The 19916-nt window shown below is 47.1% G+C and overlaps 1 protein-coding gene across 1 annotated transcript; it reads left to right on the top strand.

Annotated features, from left to right (window-relative positions):
• The first annotated feature begins 2729 nt into the window (after positions 1–2729).
• Positions 2730–19423, top strand: LOC142401376 (uncharacterized). Its single transcript, XM_075486775.1, has 6 exons — positions 2730–2960; positions 3418–3726; positions 5049–5357; positions 6680–6988; positions 8303–8611; positions 17357–19423. The coding sequence occupies exons 1-6, from the start codon at positions 2730–2732 to the stop codon at positions 19421–19423; spliced, it is 3534 nt and encodes a 1177-aa protein (XP_075342890.1).
• Positions 19424–19916: the final 493 nt, after the last annotated feature.

The following is a 19916-nucleotide window of genomic DNA, read 5'->3' as shown; positions in this document are numbered from 1 at the left end:
GCCTTCTTTCACCTTCGTAATATTGTTAAAATCAGGAACATCCTGTCTCAGAGTGATGCAGAAAAACTAGTCCATGCATTTGATACTTCAAGATTGGACTACTGTAATTCTTTATTATTTGGCTGTCCCACATATTCTCTGAATAGCCTTCAGCTGGTCCAAAATGCTGCAGCCAGAGTTCCGATGAGAACTAACAGGAGAGATCATATTTCTCCAGTTTTAGCTTATCTTCATTGGCTCCCTGTTAAATTCAGAATAGAATTTAAGATTCTTCTCCTCACATATACAGCTCTTAATGACTGAGCTCCATCATATCTCAAAGATCTCATTATAAGATATTTTCCTAACAGAGCACTTCACTCCCAAACTGCAGAATGGGAGGCAGAGCCTTCAGTTATCAGGAATCTCTTGTGGAATAAGCTGCCAGTAAATGTCCGGGAAGCAGACACCCTTTCCACTTTTAAGACTAGGCTTAAAACTTTCTTTTTTGATAAAGCTTATAGTTAGGGATGGCTCAGGTGATCCCTAAACATCCCATAGTTAAGCTGCTATTGGCCAAGACTGCTGGGGGGTCTCATCTGTCACACCTTTCCTCACTTTACTCTCTTTTTCCCCCGTTTAATTTCTCAAATAATATTATGTACATGTGACATTATTGTGGTTATTAACTCGTGCTTCCCTGTTCCAACAGGTATGCTTTGAATGGTGTTACAGTGTTTTTTTCACCCTCTTTTCTGTCTTCTCAAACCCCAGCTGGTCGAGGCGGATGGCAACCCTTCCTGAGTCTGGTTCTGCCAGAGGTTTCTTCCTGTTAAAAGGGAGTCATTCCTTTCCACAGTCGCCTCAGGCACACTCAGGAAGGAAGATTGGACTGAAGACAAGTTTCGGTGCAATCTGTTGGTTTCCTTAGCAAGGAAATTGTATTTATTGCTATGCCAAGAGTTTTTGTTTGCTTTTTCCAACAGTCAAGTTTTTTGAATCCGGCTCTGCCGCGCTTTTTGTCTGTTCTTTGTTTTTGTTAAATAAACTAAGTTTTTCTTTTGAAAAAAGTCCGCATCCGTGTCCTCCATCCAACCCACCCTGACAGAAAGATCCGGCCAAAAAATGGACGCGGCGGATTCCAACCAGTTTTGGGACTTATACGAAGAGTTGTTTCGTAGTATTGAGCGGGGCTCCGCATCTGAGAGACTTTGGGTGGCTGGAAAACTCCTGGTGTTCCTGTCGGTGAGGCTCGGGGGGTGGCACGATAACCTGGAGGGCGCTTGGAATCATGCCAGGACTGTGCACCGCGCTGCTTCACTGGACGTTTTTGGCTTGGAGCCAGAACAAGTAGCTGCACAATTCACATCCTCCCTCACCTCTCCAGTTTTTAATTCCAGCGACCCAGCCACAGTGTCCAGCGACCCAGCGGCCCCAGCATTGTCCGAGCTGGCCCCAGAGCCTGACCACGAGGCCACAGGGCCTGACCACGAGGCCACAGGGCCTGACCAAGATCCTGACCACGAGGCCACAGGGCCTGACCACGAGCCTGACCAAGAGCCTGACATCGAACCTGACCACGAACCCGACCCGGTACCTGATCCAGAACCTGTCCACGAGCCTGTCCCAGAACCCGACCAAGAGGCCACAGGGCCTGACCATGAACCCAACCATGAACCCGACCATGAACCCACAGGGCCCGACAAAGCCTCAGAGCCCATGGGGGCCCCGGCCCATGGACTCACCTCTTCGAGCCCCTCCCTCCCACCCCCGGACATTGGGGATGTCTGGGATCCATCCCTTAAAGGGGGGGCTCCCCCCCGCTGGACCTCCGGCCGACCATCGGACGGTCCCCGGCTCCTCCTCCTGCCACGTCGACGGATATCTGGGTGCCAACCAGACCATCGCCTCCTGCCGCCACGTCGACGGATGTCTGGGTGCCAACCAGACCACCGCCTCCTGCCACGTCATCGGAGGTCTGGTCGCCAGCCAGACCACCGCCTCCCCCTGCTACGCTGTCGGAGGTCTGGACACCCACCAGACCACCGCCTCTTCCTGCTACACTGTCGGAGTTCTGGGCGTCCGCCAGACCACCGTCTCCTGCCGCCCGAAGCCAGTACTTTAGCCGCATGCCTGTTCAGCCACGCCGTCGGGTCTCTGGTCCCTCGCCTGACCGGCTTGGAGCCCCTCCCTCCCACCCTCAGACTTTTTAGGGCTGTCTGGAATCCACCCCTTGGGGGGGGGGTGTCTCTGTCACGCCATGGGACTCACGTTTTTAGTTTCATGTTTTAGTTGCGTTTTTGTATTCAGTTTAGGTCCAGGTTTTGATTTTCAGTCCATGTTTATTTTTTTATTTTTTTTAGCCATGCCTCAGTTTCCCTGCACTCTGTTTATTAGTTCACTCACTTAACCTGTGTTTTTTCCCTCAGCTGCACTCACTCTCCAATCACTCTCACTCCCTATTTAGTCTCCAGTCTTCCCTCTCAGTTTGCCGGATCTTTGTTTGCTCTCCATGCCAAGAAACCTGTTTGTTCCATGTTCCTCGTCCCTTCCCAAGATAAGTATTTATGTATTGCTATGCCAAGAGTTTTTGTTTGCTTTTTCCAACAGTCAAGTTTTTTTTAATCCGGTTCTGCCACGCTTTTTGTTTGTTCTTTGTTTTTGTTAAATAAACTAAGTTTTTCTTTTGAAAAAAGTCCGCATCCGTGTCCTCCATCCAACCCACCCTGACAGAAAGATCCGGCCAAAAAATGGACGCGGCGGATTCCAACCAGTTTTGGGACTTATACGAAGAGTTGTTTCGTAGTATTGAGCGGGGCTCCGCATCTGAGAGACTTTGGGTGGCTGGAAAACTCCTGGTGTTCCTGTCGGTGAGGCGGGGGCTCGGGGGGTGGCACGATAACCTGGAGGGCGCTTGGAATCATGCCAGGACTGTGCACCGCGCTGCTTCACTGGACGTTTTTGGCTTGGAGCCAGAACAAGTAGCTGCACAATTCACATCCTCCCTCACCTCTCCAGTTTTTAATTCCAGCGACCCAGCCACAGTGTCCAGCGACCCAGCGGCCCCAGCATTGTCCGAGCTGGCCCCAGAGCCTGACCACGAGGCCACAGGGCCTGACCACGAGGCCACAGGGCCTGACCAAGATCCTGACCACGAGGCCACAGGGCCTGACCACGAGCCTGACCAAGAGCCTGACATCGAACCTGACCACGAACCCGACCCGGTACCTGATCCAGAACCTGTCCACGAGCCTGTCCCAGAACCCGACCAAGAGGCCACAGGGCCTGACCATGAACCCAACCATGAACCCGACCATGAACCCACAGGGCCCGACAAAGCCTCAGAGCCCATGGGGGCCCCGGCCCATGGACTCACCTCTTCGAGCCCCTCCCTCCCACCCCCGGACATTGGGGATGTCTGGGATCCATCCCTTAAAGGGGGGGCTCCCCCCCGCTGGACCTCCGGCCGACCATCGGACGGTCCCCGGCTCCTCCTCCTGCCACGTCGACGGATATCTGGGTGCCAACCAGACCATCGCCTCCTGCCGCCACGTCGACGGATGTCTGGGTGCCAACCAGACCACCGCCTCCTGCCACGTCATCGGAGGTCTGGTCGCCAGCCAGACCACCGCCTCCCCCTGCTACGCTGTCGGAGGTCTGGACACCCACCAGACCACCGCCTCTTCCTGCTACACTGTCGGAGTTCTGGGCGTCCGCCAGACCACCGTCTCCTGCCGCCCGAAGCCAGTACTTTAGCCGCATGCCTGTTCAGCCACGCCGTCGGGTCTCTGGTCCCTCGCCTGACCGGCTTGGAGCCCCTCCCTCCCACCCTCAGACTTTTTAGGGTTGTCTGGGATCCACCCCTTGGGGGGGGGGTGTCTCTGTCACGCCATGGGACTCACGTTTTTAGTTTCATGTTTTAGTTGCGTTTTTGTATTCAGTTTAGGTCCAGGTTTTGATTTTCAGTCCATGTTTATTTTTTTATTTTTTTTAGCCATGCCTCAGTTTCCCTGCACTCTGTTTATTAGTTCACTCACTTAACCTGTGTTTTTTCCCTCAGCTGCACTCACTCTCCAATCACTCTCACTCCCTATTTAGTCTCCAGTCTTCCCTCTCAGTTTGCCGGATCTTTGTTTGCTCTCCATGCCAAGAAACCTGTTTGTTCCATGTTCCTCGTCCCTTCCCAAGATAAGTATTTATGTATTGCTATGCCAAGAGTTTTTGTTTGCTTTTTCCAACAGTCAAGTTTTTTTTAATCCGGTTCTGCCACGCTTTTTGTTTGTTCTTTGTTTTTGTTAAATAAACTAAGTTTTTCTTTTGAAAAAAGTCCGCATCCGTGTCCTCCATCCAACCCACCCTGACAGAAAGATCCGGCCAAAAAATGGACGCGGCGGATTCCAACCAGTTTTGGGACTTATACGAAGAGTTGTTTCGTAGTATTGAGCGGGGCTCCGCATCTGAGAGACTTTGGGTGGCTGGAAAACTCCTGGTGTTCCTGTCGGTGAGGCGGGGGCTCGGGGGGTGGCACGATAACCTGGAGGGCGCTTGGAATCATGCCAGGACTGTGCACCGCGCTGCTTCACTGGACGTTTTTGGCTTGGAGCCAGAACAAGTAGCTGCACAATTCACATCCTCCCTCACCTCTCCAGTTTTTAATTCCAGCGACCCAGCCACAGTGTCCAGCGACCCAGCGGCCCCAGCATTGTCCGAGCTGGCCCCAGAGCCTGACCACGAGGCCACAGGGCCTGACCACGAGGCCACAGGGCCTGACCAAGATCCTGACCACGAGGCCACAGGGCCTGACCACGAGCCTGACCAAGAGCCTGACATCGAACCTGACCACGAACCCGACCCGGTACCTGATCCAGAACCTGTCCACGAGCCTGTCCCAGAACCCGACCAAGAGGCCACAGGGCCTGACCATGAACCCAACCATGAACCCGACCATGAACCCACAGGGCCCGACAAAGCCTCAGAGCCCATGGGGGCCCCGGCCCATGGACTCACCTCTTCGAGCCCCTCCCTCCCACCCCCGGACATTGGGGATGTCTGGGATCCATCCCTTAAAGGGGGGGCTCCCCCCCGCTGGACCTCCGGCCGACCATCGGACGGTCCCCGGCTCCTCCTCCTGCCACGTCGACGGATATCTGGGTGCCAACCAGACCATCGCCTCCTGCCGCCACGTCGACGGATGTCTGGGTGCCAACCAGACCACCGCCTCCTGCCACGTCATCGGAGGTCTGGTCGCCAGCCAGACCACCGCCTCCCCCTGCTACGCTGTCGGAGGTCTGGACACCCACCAGACCACCGCCTCTTCCTGCTACACTGTCGGAGTTCTGGGCGTCCGCCAGACCACCGTCTCCTGCCGCCCGAAGCCAGTACTTTAGCCGCATGCCTGTTCAGCCACGCCGTCGGGTCTCTGGTCCCTCGCCTGACCGGCTTGGAGCCCCTCCCTCCCACCCTCAGACTTTTTAGGGCTGTCTGGAATCCACCCCTTGGGGGGGGGGTGTCTCTGTCACGCCATGGGACTCACGTTTTTAGTTTCATGTTTTAGTTGCGTTTTTGTATTCAGTTTAGGTCCAGGTTTTGATTTTCAGTCCATGTTTATTTTTTTATTTTTTTTAGCCATGCCTCAGTTTCCCTGCACTCTGTTTATTAGTTCACTCACTTAACCTGTGTTTTTTCCCTCAGCTGCACTCACTCTCCAATCACTCTCACTCCCTATTTAGTCTCCAGTCTTCCCTCTCAGTTTGCCGGATCTTTGTTTGCTCTCCATGCCAAGAAACCTGTTTGTTCCATGTTCCTCGTCCCTTCCCAAGATAAGTATTTATGTATTGCTATGCCAAGAGTTTTTGTTTGCTTTTTCCAACAGTCAAGTTTTTTTTAATCCGGTTCTGCCACGCTTTTTGTTTGTTCTTTGTTTTTGTTAAATAAACTAAGTTTTTCTTTTGAAAAAAGTCCGCATCCGTGTCCTCCATCCAACCCACCCTGACAGAAAGATCCGGCCAAAAAATGGACGCGGCGGATTCCAACCAGTTTTGGGACTTATACGAAGAGTTGTTTCGTAGTATTGAGCGGGGCTCCGCATCTGAGAGACTTTGGGTGGCTGGAAAACTCCTGGTGTTCCTGTCGGTGAGGCGGGGGCTCGGGGGGTGGCACGATAACCTGGAGGGCGCTTGGAATCATGCCAGGACTGTGCACCGCGCTGCTTCACTGGACGTTTTTGGCTTGGAGCCAGAACAAGTAGCTGCACAATTCACATCCTCCCTCACCTCTCCAGTTTTTAATTCCAGCGACCCAGCCACAGTGTCCAGCGACCCAGCGGCCCCAGCATTGTCCGAGCTGGCCCCAGAGCCTGACCACGAGGCCACAGGGCCTGACCACGAGGCCACAGGGCCTGACCAAGATCCTGACCACGAGGCCACAGGGCCTGACCACGAGCCTGACCAAGAGCCTGACATCGAACCTGACCACGAACCCGACCCGGTACCTGATCCAGAACCTGTCCACGAGCCTGTCCCAGAACCCGACCAAGAGGCCACAGGGCCTGACCATGAACCCAACCATGAACCCGACCATGAACCCACAGGGCCCGACAAAGCCTCAGAGCCCATGGGGGCCCCGGCCCATGGACTCACCTCTTCGAGCCCCTCCCTCCCACCCCCGGACATTGGGGATGTCTGGGATCCATCCCTTAAAGGGGGGGCTCCCCCCCGCTGGACCTCCGGCCGACCATCGGACGGTCCCCGGCTCCTCCTCCTGCCACGTCGACGGATATCTGGGTGCCAACCAGACCATCGCCTCCTGCCGCCACGTCGACGGATGTCTGGGTGCCAACCAGACCACCGCCTCCTGCCACGTCATCGGAGGTCTGGTCGCCAGCCAGACCACCGCCTCCCCCTGCTACGCTGTCGGAGGTCTGGACACCCACCAGACCACCGCCTCTTCCTGCTACACTGTCGGAGTTCTGGGCGTCCGCCAGACCACCGTCTCCTGCCGCCCGAAGCCAGTACTTTAGCCGCATGCCTGTTCAGCCACGCCGTCGGGTCTCTGGTCCCTCGCCTGACCGGCTTGGAGCCCCTCCCTCCCACCCTCAGACTTTTTAGGGTTGTCTGGGATCCACCCCTTGGGGGGGGGGTGTCTCTGTCACGCCATGGGACTCACGTTTTTAGTTTCATGTTTTAGTTGCGTTTTTGTATTCAGTTTAGGTCCAGGTTTTGATTTTCAGTCCATGTTTATTTTTTTATTTTTTTTAGCCATGCCTCAGTTTCCCTGCACTCTGTTTATTAGTTCACTCACTTAACCTGTGTTTTTTCCCTCAGCTGCACTCACTCTCCAATCACTCTCACTCCCTATTTAGTCTCCAGTCTTCCCTCTCAGTTTGCCGGATCTTTGTTTGCTCTCCATGCCAAGAAACCTGTTTGTTCCATGTTCCTCGTCCCTTCCCAAGATAAGTATTTATGTATTGCTATGCCAAGAGTTTTTGTTTGCTTTTTCCAACAGTCAAGTTTTTTTTAATCCGGTTCTGCCACGCTTTTTGTTTGTTCTTTGTTTTTGTTAAATAAACTAAGTTTTTCTTTTGAAAAAAGTCCGCATCCGTGTCCTCCATCCAACCCACCCTGACAGAAAGATCCGGCCAAAAAATGGACGCGGCGGATTCCAACCAGTTTTGGGACTTATACGAAGAGTTGTTTCGTAGTATTGAGCGGGGCTCCGCATCTGAGAGACTTTGGGTGGCTGGAAAACTCCTGGTGTTCCTGTCGGTGAGGCGGGGGCTCGGGGGATGGCACGATAACCTGGAGGGCGCTTGGAATCATGCCAGGACTGTGCACCGCGCTGCTTCACTGGACGTTTTTGGCTTGGAGCCAGAACAAGTAGCTGCACAATTCACATCCTCCCTCACCTCTCCAGTTTTTAATTCCAGCGACCCAGCCACAGTGTCCAGCGGCCCCAGCATTGTCCGAGCTGGCCCCAGAGCCTGACCACGAGGCCACAGGGCCTGACCACGAGGCCACAGGGCCTGACCAAGATCCTGACCACGAGGCCACAGGGCCTGACCACGAGCCTGACCAAGAGCCTGACATCGAACCTGACCACGAACCCGACCCGGTACCTGATCCAGAACCTGTCCACGAGCCTGTCCCAGAACCCGACCAAGAGGCCACAGGGCCTGACCATGAACCCAACCATGAACCCGACCATGAACCCACAGGGCCCGACAAAGCCTCAGAGCCCATGGGGGCCCCGGCCCATGGACTCACCTCTTCGAGCCCCTCCCTCCCACCCCCGGACATTGGGGATGTCTGGGATCCATCCCTTAAAGGGGGGGCTCCCCCCCGCTGGACCTCCGGCCGACCATCGGACGGTCCCCGGCTCCTCCTCCTGCCACGTCGACGGATATCTGGGTGCCAACCAGACCATCGCCTCCTGCCGCCACGTCGACGGATGTCTGGGTGCCAACCAGACCACCGCCTCCTGCCACGTCATCGGAGGTCTGGTCGCCAGCCAGACCACCGCCTCCCCCTGCTACGCTGTCGGAGGTCTGGACACCCACCAGACCACCGCCTCTTCCTGCTACACTGTCGGAGTTCTGGGCGTCCGCCAGACCACCGTCTCCTGCCGCCCGAAGCCAGTACTTTAGCCGCATGCCTGTTCAGCCACGCCGTCGGGTCTCTGGTCCCTCGCCTGACCGGCTTGGAGCCCCTCCCTCCCACCCTCAGACTTTTTAGGGTTGTCTGGGATCCACCCCTTGGGGGGGGGGTGTCTCTGTCACGCCATGGGACTCACGTTTTTAGTTTCATGTTTTAGTTGCGTTTTTGTATTCAGTTTAGGTCCAGGTTTTGATTTTCAGTCCATGTTTATTTTTTTATTTTTTTTAGCCATGCCTCAGTTTCCCTGCACTCTGTTTATTAGTTCACTCACTTAACCTGTGTTTTTTCCCTCAGCTGCACTCACTCTCCAATCACTCTCACTCCCTATTTAGTCTCCAGTCTTCCCTCTCAGTTTGCCGGATCTTTGTTTGCTCTCCATGCCAAGAAACCTGTTTGTTCCATGTTCCTCGTCCCTTCCCAAGATAAGTATTTATGTATTGCTATGCCAAGAGTTTTTGTTTGCTTTTTCCAACAGTCAAGTTTTTTTTAATCCGGTTCTGCCACGCTTTTTGTTTGTTCTTTGTTTTTGTTAAATAAACTAAGTTTTTCTTTTGAAAAAAGTCCGCATCCGTGTCCTCCCTCCAACCCACCCTGACAGCATCTACTGTAGGCGATGGCTCAAGAAACAGATTTTTTTTTATTTCCATATTCACATTTCCTGAGCTAAACCATTTATTTATTTATTGTTATTTTTCTTTTATCCCAGTCAGAAAGCATATTTTCTAATTTTTATTTTTATTTTCATAATTAATACCACAACTTGAATTAGTTATCAGCTGCCATGGTCACTGTTTCTTCTTCAAGCTTATTTAAACAGTTGGATTGTGTCTTGTCTCATTCCAAGGTGAATGGCAATAAGTGGAAAACTGTATTAGAGGCGTTCACATTTCCTTGGTCATGCCCCCCATCCAAATGGAAACATACACGCACAAACAGAAATACACACGCACACAGGTTACTCATGCTATACACTAGTCCGCCTCCTGACCCTTTTCTGAGCACATGCAATTTATTCTTGTTAATTGCTGAATCGAGTCAGTTCATTCTATATGATTTGCTCCACTTTAATTGCTGAACTCTAATATAATATGATATAAAAAGTTCCTAGAGCTGTGCTCTAAGTGCTCTAATCCTTGGCAAAAATATTTATTACAGTTTCAAATTATGTGTTGCAATACAGACAGAAGACAACTCCACACATGTCTAGACTTTAAACTGTTATTTAAAGTCTTAGCAGTAGATTTGTGAGTGACTACATACTGTTTAACATTCAACAGAGTTTCTGACTGAGGAAGTGCATGGGTATCACAATCTCTGAGCAGAGCTACCGGTCCTACTCTATTAGATGCATGTTAACTTATTCAAAAGCAAATACAGTTATGTTGTGCATTCAATATTTTATTGAAAAGTTAGAATTAAAGTTTTAAATTCTCATAATTTTAATCTCCACGTTCTGCAGACTGGGTTTGTTCATTTGGCAGACTGAACATTTGTAATAAAAAAAATGAAAAACATTGAATTTGTTAGTCATAATCCAAAATAGAGTGTTTTGTTCGCAGGTAGAGTTGAAGTACATTAATATAAACTGTAGAAAACAATGTTGCCTTTCATAAGCACAGTTTGATGTATACCAACCTTTGTCGCTCACATCATCGGGCCAGATATTGCCTTAGCTAAGATACCATGCTACAGAACTTTGGTTGCCTGCCTGCCTGCCTTTAAATTAATTACAAGAATTCGGTCATAATTATTTTGCCGTCTGCTCTGTATAGACTGTAAATTAAAGGGAGATCGAAGCTGTAGTTGATTCTTGTAACAAAACTAATGAAATATCTTTATAAAATCCAGACATTTACTTTTGTGCTCTGTATCATGACCAACTGAAAATGCACATTACAACAGCAGGGTGCTCATCTGCTTTATGTTATTCATTATAAATTGAAACATAATTTAAAACCTTATCAACATCATCCCTGCTTCACCGACAAAGCCTCAGTTAGCCACATTAGTTATATTTGTGAATAACTTGGGAATAAGTTATTTTTAAGTAAAAATAGTAAGGAAAAAAGCACACAAATAGCAGAAGTAGTCACAGGCTCCTTACACTCGCCCCCCTGTCCTCATATTTATTCACATCAATCCTAGTTCATATGACTTTATGAAAACAATTGGGCTTTTCTGCAGCCACCTGTTGTTGTGGGATGAAATGATCGCCTTTCCTTTTATAAAGGTTGCTCCAGTAGCATTGTGCCATAGTGGTGTGGGCAGGCTGTTATGTGAATATGCAGCATATATTGATGTTCTTATTATGATGAAAGGTGAGAAACAAAATTGATGTTGAATTTAGTCTACAGGTCTGCTCAAACGATCATATCAAGAAAACCTCGGTGTACAACCTCGACTGTGAGTGATGATAGAAATCACAATTTAGATTTCCAAAACACAGATACACCCGCACACACATAATAGAAAAAAGGGAATATAGGGGCAAAACTGACCAAATCTGCTTTTTTTTCCAAAGGATTTTTTTTTGCTTGTCTTGTTAGATTCAAGCGTTCTTTTGTCAAAAAGAAAACCTCACGTGACCAGTCACAATTCATAGATATTTGCTGTTCATTTTTGATCAGCTCTATGATGCACCCACTTCTTGACTTTGACCAATAAACAGTCATCAGAGAGAAATTTCTCTCTACCAAGACCTTTGAGCCTGGAATGCTAAAGACAAATGAGATGATCCTGAAAAGGTTGATCAAGCTGACTTTTCAGAGATGGATTTTGTCTGTCCTTTTCTGACTTTCTGTGTTTCCTCCATGCTAGTACAAAACTCCTCATAGAGTTGGTCCATGTTTACTGTCTGCTATTTTGAGGGCAAAATAGAGGAAATAAAAAGCAATGTATGATGTAAGAGGTGGCACCTCTGCAGGTGACGATCGGCAGCTAGTTGAAGAGACGCTGTGTGCAAACCTGACGCAAAATTTCATGCCACTCAGTGGCAACAAAGGAAAAAAAAAGCTGTACAGTACGTCTCTCTGGTGAGCAGATACTGAGAAGTGGCTGTAGAGTTTCACAAGTTGACTCAATATCCACTGATCACAGGCATTTTGCAGGTGTTATGGGATGTGCGAGTTGGGCAGTTCAGAATGCAATTATTCTCAATAACTGGTAAACAGAGTGGTGTTGTCCAAAGTTGACATTGGCATTATCTCCTGCATAGGCTGTGACACACAAAATTTCCAGTTCCTTCTTTTCTATATGTTTTATCAGAGCTTGATGTGTGCCTTTATTAAAGTCGAGTAACTTGCACTGCACTCCATAACAAAAAGAGAACAATCTCACACACAAGAAACATGTGTTTTCCTTGTTTGAGGTATCATTGGGACCTGAGAAGTACATCGGCTCACCATCAGGCGCAGATAGATCATTCAAAGTATCCTTTGGTTCTGAAACATTCACTGTAATCATGTGAACTTTTTTTTAAGAATTGAATCTTCTTCACAATATTAGAGTCATGAAACAAAGCACCATTTACCTTGATAATACAGCTTGTATTATTATACCAGAGCCTGTCTAATGATACAGTCCACATGAGGCTTCACTGACTGCGATTTTGTCATTGTTTGCAGTAGATGCTGAGAAGAATGCACTAATATTGCAAGCATCATCAACTTGTGTTCTTTTAAGCATTTGTTTGAAGCATGTTGAGTTAATTGACTTCTCCATGGTTAATTAAGAATTCCTGCTGGCATAAACTCCAAAAAGACTTTTGTCACCGCCAGGCTTAACCTACAGTTTTTTCTTAGCAAAATCTTTTCTGCTTAGCAGGTTTAACCACGTTTGTATGCTTATCAACTTTTGAGCAGACTCAACTGGCTAAACTGAAAATTTAAAAATCTTTTTCTTGTTTTTTTTCTCTTTATTTGGCAGGAATTGGTGCATTTACAACTTGGCACTTTTGACTGGATGAAAGGTCTCCTGATCTGTACATGTTCTGCTATAGCAGATTTAAGATAGTTTAATTTCATCTTTACAGGGTAGACTTGCCAGTAACACTCAATGAAGTCATGAGTGTCAACCTCTTGTTCACTATGGAATTTTGTTATTAAATTTTGTTAAAAAACATACAGGATTTTTGTTTTAGGAATTTTTCATATTGTAATCTATGAACTCCTGCATTTTAAAACATATTTATCTTCATATCTCAAAAATTCTGACTTCTTTTGGCCTGGATTAAAGTCTGACATTGTCAAATATTGTCGTTCATGTAACACCTGTCAAGTGGTAGGTAAGCCCAACAAACGCATTCCTCTGGCACCTCTCCATCCAATCCCTGTGCTGGGAGAGTACAATAGAAATGGAAGCTCTTGCCTTGCTGCTTGCTCTGCAGAATTTTGAAGTCTATATTGGATCAAGTATACAGCCAGTTAAAGTTCTCACAGATCATAATCTTTAATCTGCAAATTTTCCACAAAAAAGGAGTTGACAATGTACTGGCTGACGCTCTATCGAGATCCACTTAGTTGGTTGTTATTTTGGTTTGAGTTAAACATTGTAGGGGGGTCTTTAATTCTTTCGGAAGGGGAATGTTACGACTTGTGTGTTTTTTAAATTTCTTTTTTTAACTTTATGCAAATTACGGTGTGCAGGTGCCAAGCTCCGAATGGCGAGCACTTGAAGAGCCCGTAGAGGATTGGCTACCTGGGAGTGGACTTCGTAATAAAGACCTGGGGTCCGTTTCACAAAGCAGGTTCAACCAACTCTGAGTCTATTCCTGATCTCCGAGTTGATCTACTCTGAGATAGAAAACCCTGAGTTTTCGGTTCCAGAAACGCTGATTTGAGTGAGTTTAATCAACTCTGAGTAGGTTCACCTTGAGTTTAGCGCATGCACCACCACTTCAAAAAGCCAGCATCAATGGAGCCCCGATTCGACGAGTCACCATGGCAACGGGGAAGAGGCGGGCTACATAGGCTACTTTACAAACATCGAATTAGAAAGTTTAGTGCGCTCATAAGGCGAGTTTCAACACGTTTTTAAAAAGAAGTGCAACACCGCTGCAGCAGCAAAGGAGAGGGAGACGGCGTGGGAGAACATTGCTGCTCGCGTCAATGCGTAAGTTTAAATGTAGGCCTTTGCAATCACAATAATATTACAGGGGAAAACTGCTTGAATGGTAGCCTATTCATTTATTTCATTTAGGTGCAATCCTGCAGGGCAGAAGCGAACTTGGCAGCAGTTTAAGATGAAATATAAAAACAATGTTCAAACAGGTGAGACCTCGGCATGGAGGTACCTCATTTTGATCATGTTTTACACTGTAAAGTAAATATTAAGTGGCTATTTGACTCTGCAGTTGTTTTATCCCCAACATAATGCTGTTTTCACACACATAAATTTATTTTCATCTATATCATGTTCTGTTAAATAATTAAGCCTATCTAAACTAACACAGACTTCTACTCAGCCAACAGAAAGAAGGCAGATGCTCGTAAAACGGGTGGTGCCCAGCACCGCCACCTCTAACGGAGGCAGAGGAGCTGGCCCTAAACCAGAATATTGGAAGCCCAGTGGCTGAGGGAATCTCTGGAGGGAGTCCACCCCCAAGACACGAGTGTCTTTATAAAATATAATAGGCCTATATATATCTTTTTTAAGCCTATTCATACAAATATTTATTTGTCTTTTATGTCTTTTTTTTCTTTTGTCCCAACAAAATCCTGATGGTGTCGCTCAAAAAGATAATTGTCCGTAAATGCAAAAATCTATGCGTGGTCTGATAACCATCTCCTGATGAATATTTAATTCTCTGTGCAGTAAGTAATGCAAAGAAACGCAGTGCAACACACAATATCTGCTGAGATGTGAGAGCATGACTGCGGTTGGTAATGTTGCCAATGTAAGGACGGATTATGTTGTGTATATAAACGATGGACTGTGACGCGAAACGGTACCGCTCAAAAAGAAAATTGTCTGGAAATACTAAAACATCAATGCGTGGTCTGATAACCATCTCCCGACGAATATTCAATTCTCTGCGCAATAATGCTGCACCTTCATCCACGGGATCGTTGATAAACGGACATGACATGTTCGTGGAAAAAGTCGCCTCTTACTGTATATTATAAATATTATATATTATAAATCAACTTCTAGAACTAGAAGCACTACCTGCTACGCCAAAACTCGCTCTGCTGACTGAATGAATGAGGAAATCAAATGTCGTGTGTGGCTGAAAGAAGGCGGAGACAGAGAGAAACTCGAGGTTTCTTGAGTAAAACCTGGTCCCGACCAGGTTAGGTTCAGAGAGTCTGTTACTACGGTAACTGACCGAGAGGTTAAGTTACCTCTCTTTGTGAAACAGGCTAGAGTTACCCCTCTTTCTCGGGGTTGAGTTACCTCCCTTTGTGAAACGGAAAACTCAGGGTTTCCCTCATTTCAGGGTTAATCAACTCAGAGTTTTCACTAAACACGGGAAACCTCACCCGGCCCGGACACGGAAAGGATTGACAGATTGATAGCTCTTTCTCGATTCTCGAGACTGTACTACTGTAGACAACAAAGCAAGGCTGCTCAATTTCTACTTTGATAAAATAATTTCACAACTCTACAACATAAAAATTCATAAAAAAACATGTAGAATATAGCATATACTTTGTTGTCTACAGTAGTAGATCAACCCTCATCTTACTTTGAAGCTCCCAGCTCCCTGAAGTGACGTCGACGCAGCTTTAGCTGCAGAGAAGCTATCAGGCTTGTATTGATAATAATAAACTCCTGGACTATTTTCAAACTTCCAAATGCATCGCTTTGTGAGTACAGACCATATTTGTACTACTGTAGAAGTTTGGTGTCATGGCATGTGATTTTAGTGTGGTAATTTTGGAGATACGGACCAGGATCCATTAAAGGCATGGTAGGTAATCCTGTTCAGAAACACATTTTGTAATACTGGGTGAAATGGTCCGTCTATCCTGAGAGAAATCTACACAAGATGTATTTAGAAAAAGGGACGAAAATAATCAGACCTCTGTGGCAGCTGCAGGACTGAGAAAAAGCTGACCAATCCGAGATCAGCGGGACGCTGATCTCGGATTGGTCGCCTACAAAAAAACAATCAGATGCCTCTGCTTTCTGCCTACGCCCCCCTCTGCCGGCTCCCTGCTCCATGTGCGCATGCGGTTCCACCGGCTTTGGATGAAGCACTGACGGAATGGGGAGGGGGGGGTGGAGCTTAGAGGAGTGGACACTTTCGAATCTTGCTAGCTCTCTTGCTAGCTCTCTAGGATTACCTACCATAGCTTTAACCCTTGTACGAAGCTATTCGGGATAACTCAGTAACTCAGCTGATGTTCAGCCAATATCGAAAAAACTGCGGGTGGGCTACTTGGCTGGATATCACGGTTCAAATGACCCCAGGTTGAATCTACTCCGGAGTATCACTTTAAATGTACTTTTCCACGATGGACACAAGACATGACCTTAACTGAGACCTTAACTGATCCAGGAATGGGGAGACAAAACAATTAGCCTGGGAAAGCAGGTGCAAGATTCACACACACATTATTTGGCTTATTCAGAGACATGACACCTTATATTCACCTGGTACCATGCCACCTTAGCACAAAGGTTGATGACTTGCGGCCGTATGTCAACATCAGCAATTAAAGAATTGGTAAAGATGGTAATACCTGAGTGCCTTGTTGTAAAGTTGGAGAAGCGCGCAAAAAGCACTGGGAACTAAGGCTGAGATGGTCTGACAAAACAGGAAAGTGTGCAAAATTTTCCTGATTCATTCTTCTCTGTCGCTTTCAACTTGTGCAAAACGCTGCTGCCCGTCTTTTAACCAACACTAACAGATGTGTGCACATCACTTCTGTTCTTAACTCCCTCCATTGGCTTCCTGTCCTTTATAGAATTGATTTTAAACTTTTATTGTTTGTTTTTAAAGCTCTTAACGGCCTCGCCCCATCATATTTATCTGAGCTTTCAACAGTCTGCAATCCTGGTAGAGCTCTGAGGTTAATTTTTGCTTGAAGTGCCCAGGTAAAATACAAACACTAGGATGACCGAGCCTTTTCCGTCGCTGCCCCCAGGCTCTGGAATAAGCTCCCCGTCGAGCTGCGTCTTATTTCTGACCTGGGCCTCTTCAAATCTAGGCTAAAAACCTACTTTTTTAGGATTGCTTTTAATACCCAGTAGTATGATGACACTTTTATCTTATTTTATCTTATTCGATATTGTTGTATTTTATTGCTTTTACTGTTGTTTTATTTGTTTTTACTTATTCTTCTCTTTATTTATTACCTTCTGTAAAGCACTTTGGTACACCGTAAGGATTGTCTGTAAAGGGCTGTATAAATAAAGTACATTTACATTTACATTTACATTTGGGATTTATTTTGGGAAGTTTGCACTTCCCTGTGATCATAACAGACAACTGCATGATGACTTGTTTGCATCCCCGCAGTCTCTGAATGAGTTGGGTGAGATGTTTGGCCTCCAAATGTTGACATATATTGTACTCCTTCACTGCCAACAAGGCCTCATGACACAAGAGATATAGCTACCATTTTTTCTCTGTGAAGGAGAAACCTGTATTCACTTTCCATTCTTTCAAAAAACTGCCTTCCTACATCAATTTTTCTCTTTTTAGACATTTCGGGGTTATTTATAGATATTTCTGAACCACCTTTGTTAAACACTGATGTTGAAACATTGAAACCTAATAGAGAGGGAGAGCCCTGCAAGAAGAACAACAATCAGTGAACGAGTACTGGAACAGCGTGAAAAGCATATGGAAGGAGACTTGTCTGGAAGTTATTGGGAAAAGGACTACAAACCACAAACCTTGGCTGTCAACAGAAACCTTGAAGAGAATAGAAGAAAGGAGGGCCAAAAAGGACACACTCAACAAATGCAAAACACGAGCAAGGAAAGCAGCAGCCCAAAAAGACTATGAAGAAGCAAACAAGGAAGTGAGGAAAAGCGCCAAACTGGACAAGAAAAACTACATTGAGGCTTTGGCAAGAGTAGCACAGGAAGCAGCAGCACAAAACAACCTCAAGGAACTCTACATGACCACCAGGAAACTAGCGGGGAAATTCAGACAGAACAACATACAAATCCGGGATAATGAGGGACGACTCCTTACCACTAAGGAGGAACAACACCAAAGATGGACAGAACATTTCAGCGAGCTGTTGAATAGACCACCGCCCGACCAAGTCATCGAGATTCCACCAGCAGCACACATACTCGAGATCAACTGTGCCCCCCCAACAAGATCTGAAGTAAGGATGGCTATCAAGATGCTACGACGTGGCAAAGCAGCGGGGCCAGATGAAATTCCAGCAGAGGCCCTACAGGCTGATGTCGAAACTGCAACCACCATGCTCCACACACTCATCAGGAAAATATGGGAGGAGGAGGAAAACATACCGGCAGACTGGAAAGATGGGCTCATAGCCATCATCCCCAAAAAAGGAGACCTTAGAGACTGCAACAACTACAGGGTGATCATGCTACTATCAACACCAGGAAAAGTGTTAAACCGCATCATCTTAGAAAGACTGCGAAAAGGTGTTGACGATGAGCTGAGAGAACACCAAGCGGGTTTCAGAAATGGAAGATCATGCAGTGACCAAATTGCTACCCTCAGGATCATCATAGAACAATCGATAGAATGGAACACCTCTGTCTACGTCAATTTTATCGACTTTGAAAAGGCATTTGACAGTGTAGACCGTAAGCTGTTATGGAGTTTAATGGCACACTATGGAATACCCACTAAATACATAAACATCATCAAGAGCTCATATCAGGACATGCAGTGCCAAGTGCTCCACCAGGGACAAACACAGAAAACATTCACCGTGCTCACTGGAGTGAAACAGGGATGCTTACTTTCTCCTTTCCTATTCCTCCTATGCATTGACTGGATCATGAAACAAACAACCCACAATAAAAAGACAGGCATCCAATGGAGTCTGACAGAACAACTAGAAGACCTGGATTTCGCCGATGACATTGCTCTACTCTCACACAATCACCAACAGATGCAGGAGAAAACCCAACTGCTTGAAAAGAACGCAGCAGGACTGGGGCTCAAAATAAATGGAGGGAAAACCAAAATAATGCGAGTAAACAACAAAAGCACAAGTCCCATAAACATCAGGGACAGCCCATTAGAAGAGGTAGACAAATTCACATACCTAGGAAGTGTAATTGCAGTGGATGGTGGAACAGAAGAAGATGTGAAATCAAGAATAGGGAAGGCAAGAACAGCATTCAACATATTAAATAAGATCTGGAAAGCCAAAAACATTTCACTCAACACCAAGCTCAAAATCTTCAACTCCAACGTCAAAACAGTGCTGCTATATGGATCAGAAACCTGGAGGACCACCAAACAAATCACCAATAAGCTGCAGACCTTCACCAACCACTGCCTAAGACGCATCCTCAGGATCTTCTGGCCCAACTGCATCAGCAACACCAGCCTGTGGGAACGCACCAAGCAGGAAAAAATAGAGGCACAGCTCATGAGGAGGAAGTGGAGCTGGATTGGACATACCCTGCGAAAAAACAACACAGCTATAACCAAACAGGCATTAACATGGAACCCACAAGGCAAAAGAAGCAGAGGGAGACCCAAGAACAACTGGAGAAGGAGCACAGAGATGGATGTAAAGAAGAGGGGACTGTCGTGGAAACAGCTGGAGAAAATGGCACAAGACAGACGAGGGTGGAAAGTCTTCATCAATGGCCTATGTTCCGAAAGGAATATAAAGGCCTAAGAAAGAAGAAAGAAGAGAGGGAGAGGTAAATTTTCTAGAAGTTTGGATTTTTCTTTGCTGTTGAAATCACACACAGGCAGCGATGAACAGAAAAATTGTTTAAGTTTTTTTTTTTTTTCTTTGGCGGCAACTTCAATCTCAACTAGAAAGCTGCAAGCAGCTGTGAGCGGGACCGAGATGGCGTACGTTGGGATGTGCGTACGTTGGGGCATGCGCTGGACGCTGGATCCGCAGGTCTGCTCACACGCATGATACCCTCTGCGTATGTACAAACACATAATAACCCCAATGCGGAGGGGTGTTTGAAAATTTCTAGGGGGCGCCACTGAGCCATTTTGCTCCGCCCACACACGATACCCTTTACATACGTACGAGGTCGACAGGGTGGACGTGTGTGCCAAGTTTCATGACCTTGCGATCATGAAAAGGCTTTCAAATCACACACCATCATAATATTTTCACCGCCTGGCCACGCCCACACTGTTCAGAGTTT

Source organism: Odontesthes bonariensis, chromosome 16, assembly GCF_027942865.1.
Source record: "Odontesthes bonariensis isolate fOdoBon6 chromosome 16, fOdoBon6.hap1, whole genome shotgun sequence".
Lineage (NCBI taxonomy): Eukaryota > Metazoa > Chordata > Actinopteri > Atheriniformes > Atherinopsidae > Odontesthes > Odontesthes bonariensis.
Note: the sequence above shows the minus strand (reverse complement) of the source record. Positions and strands in the feature narration are given on the sequence as shown.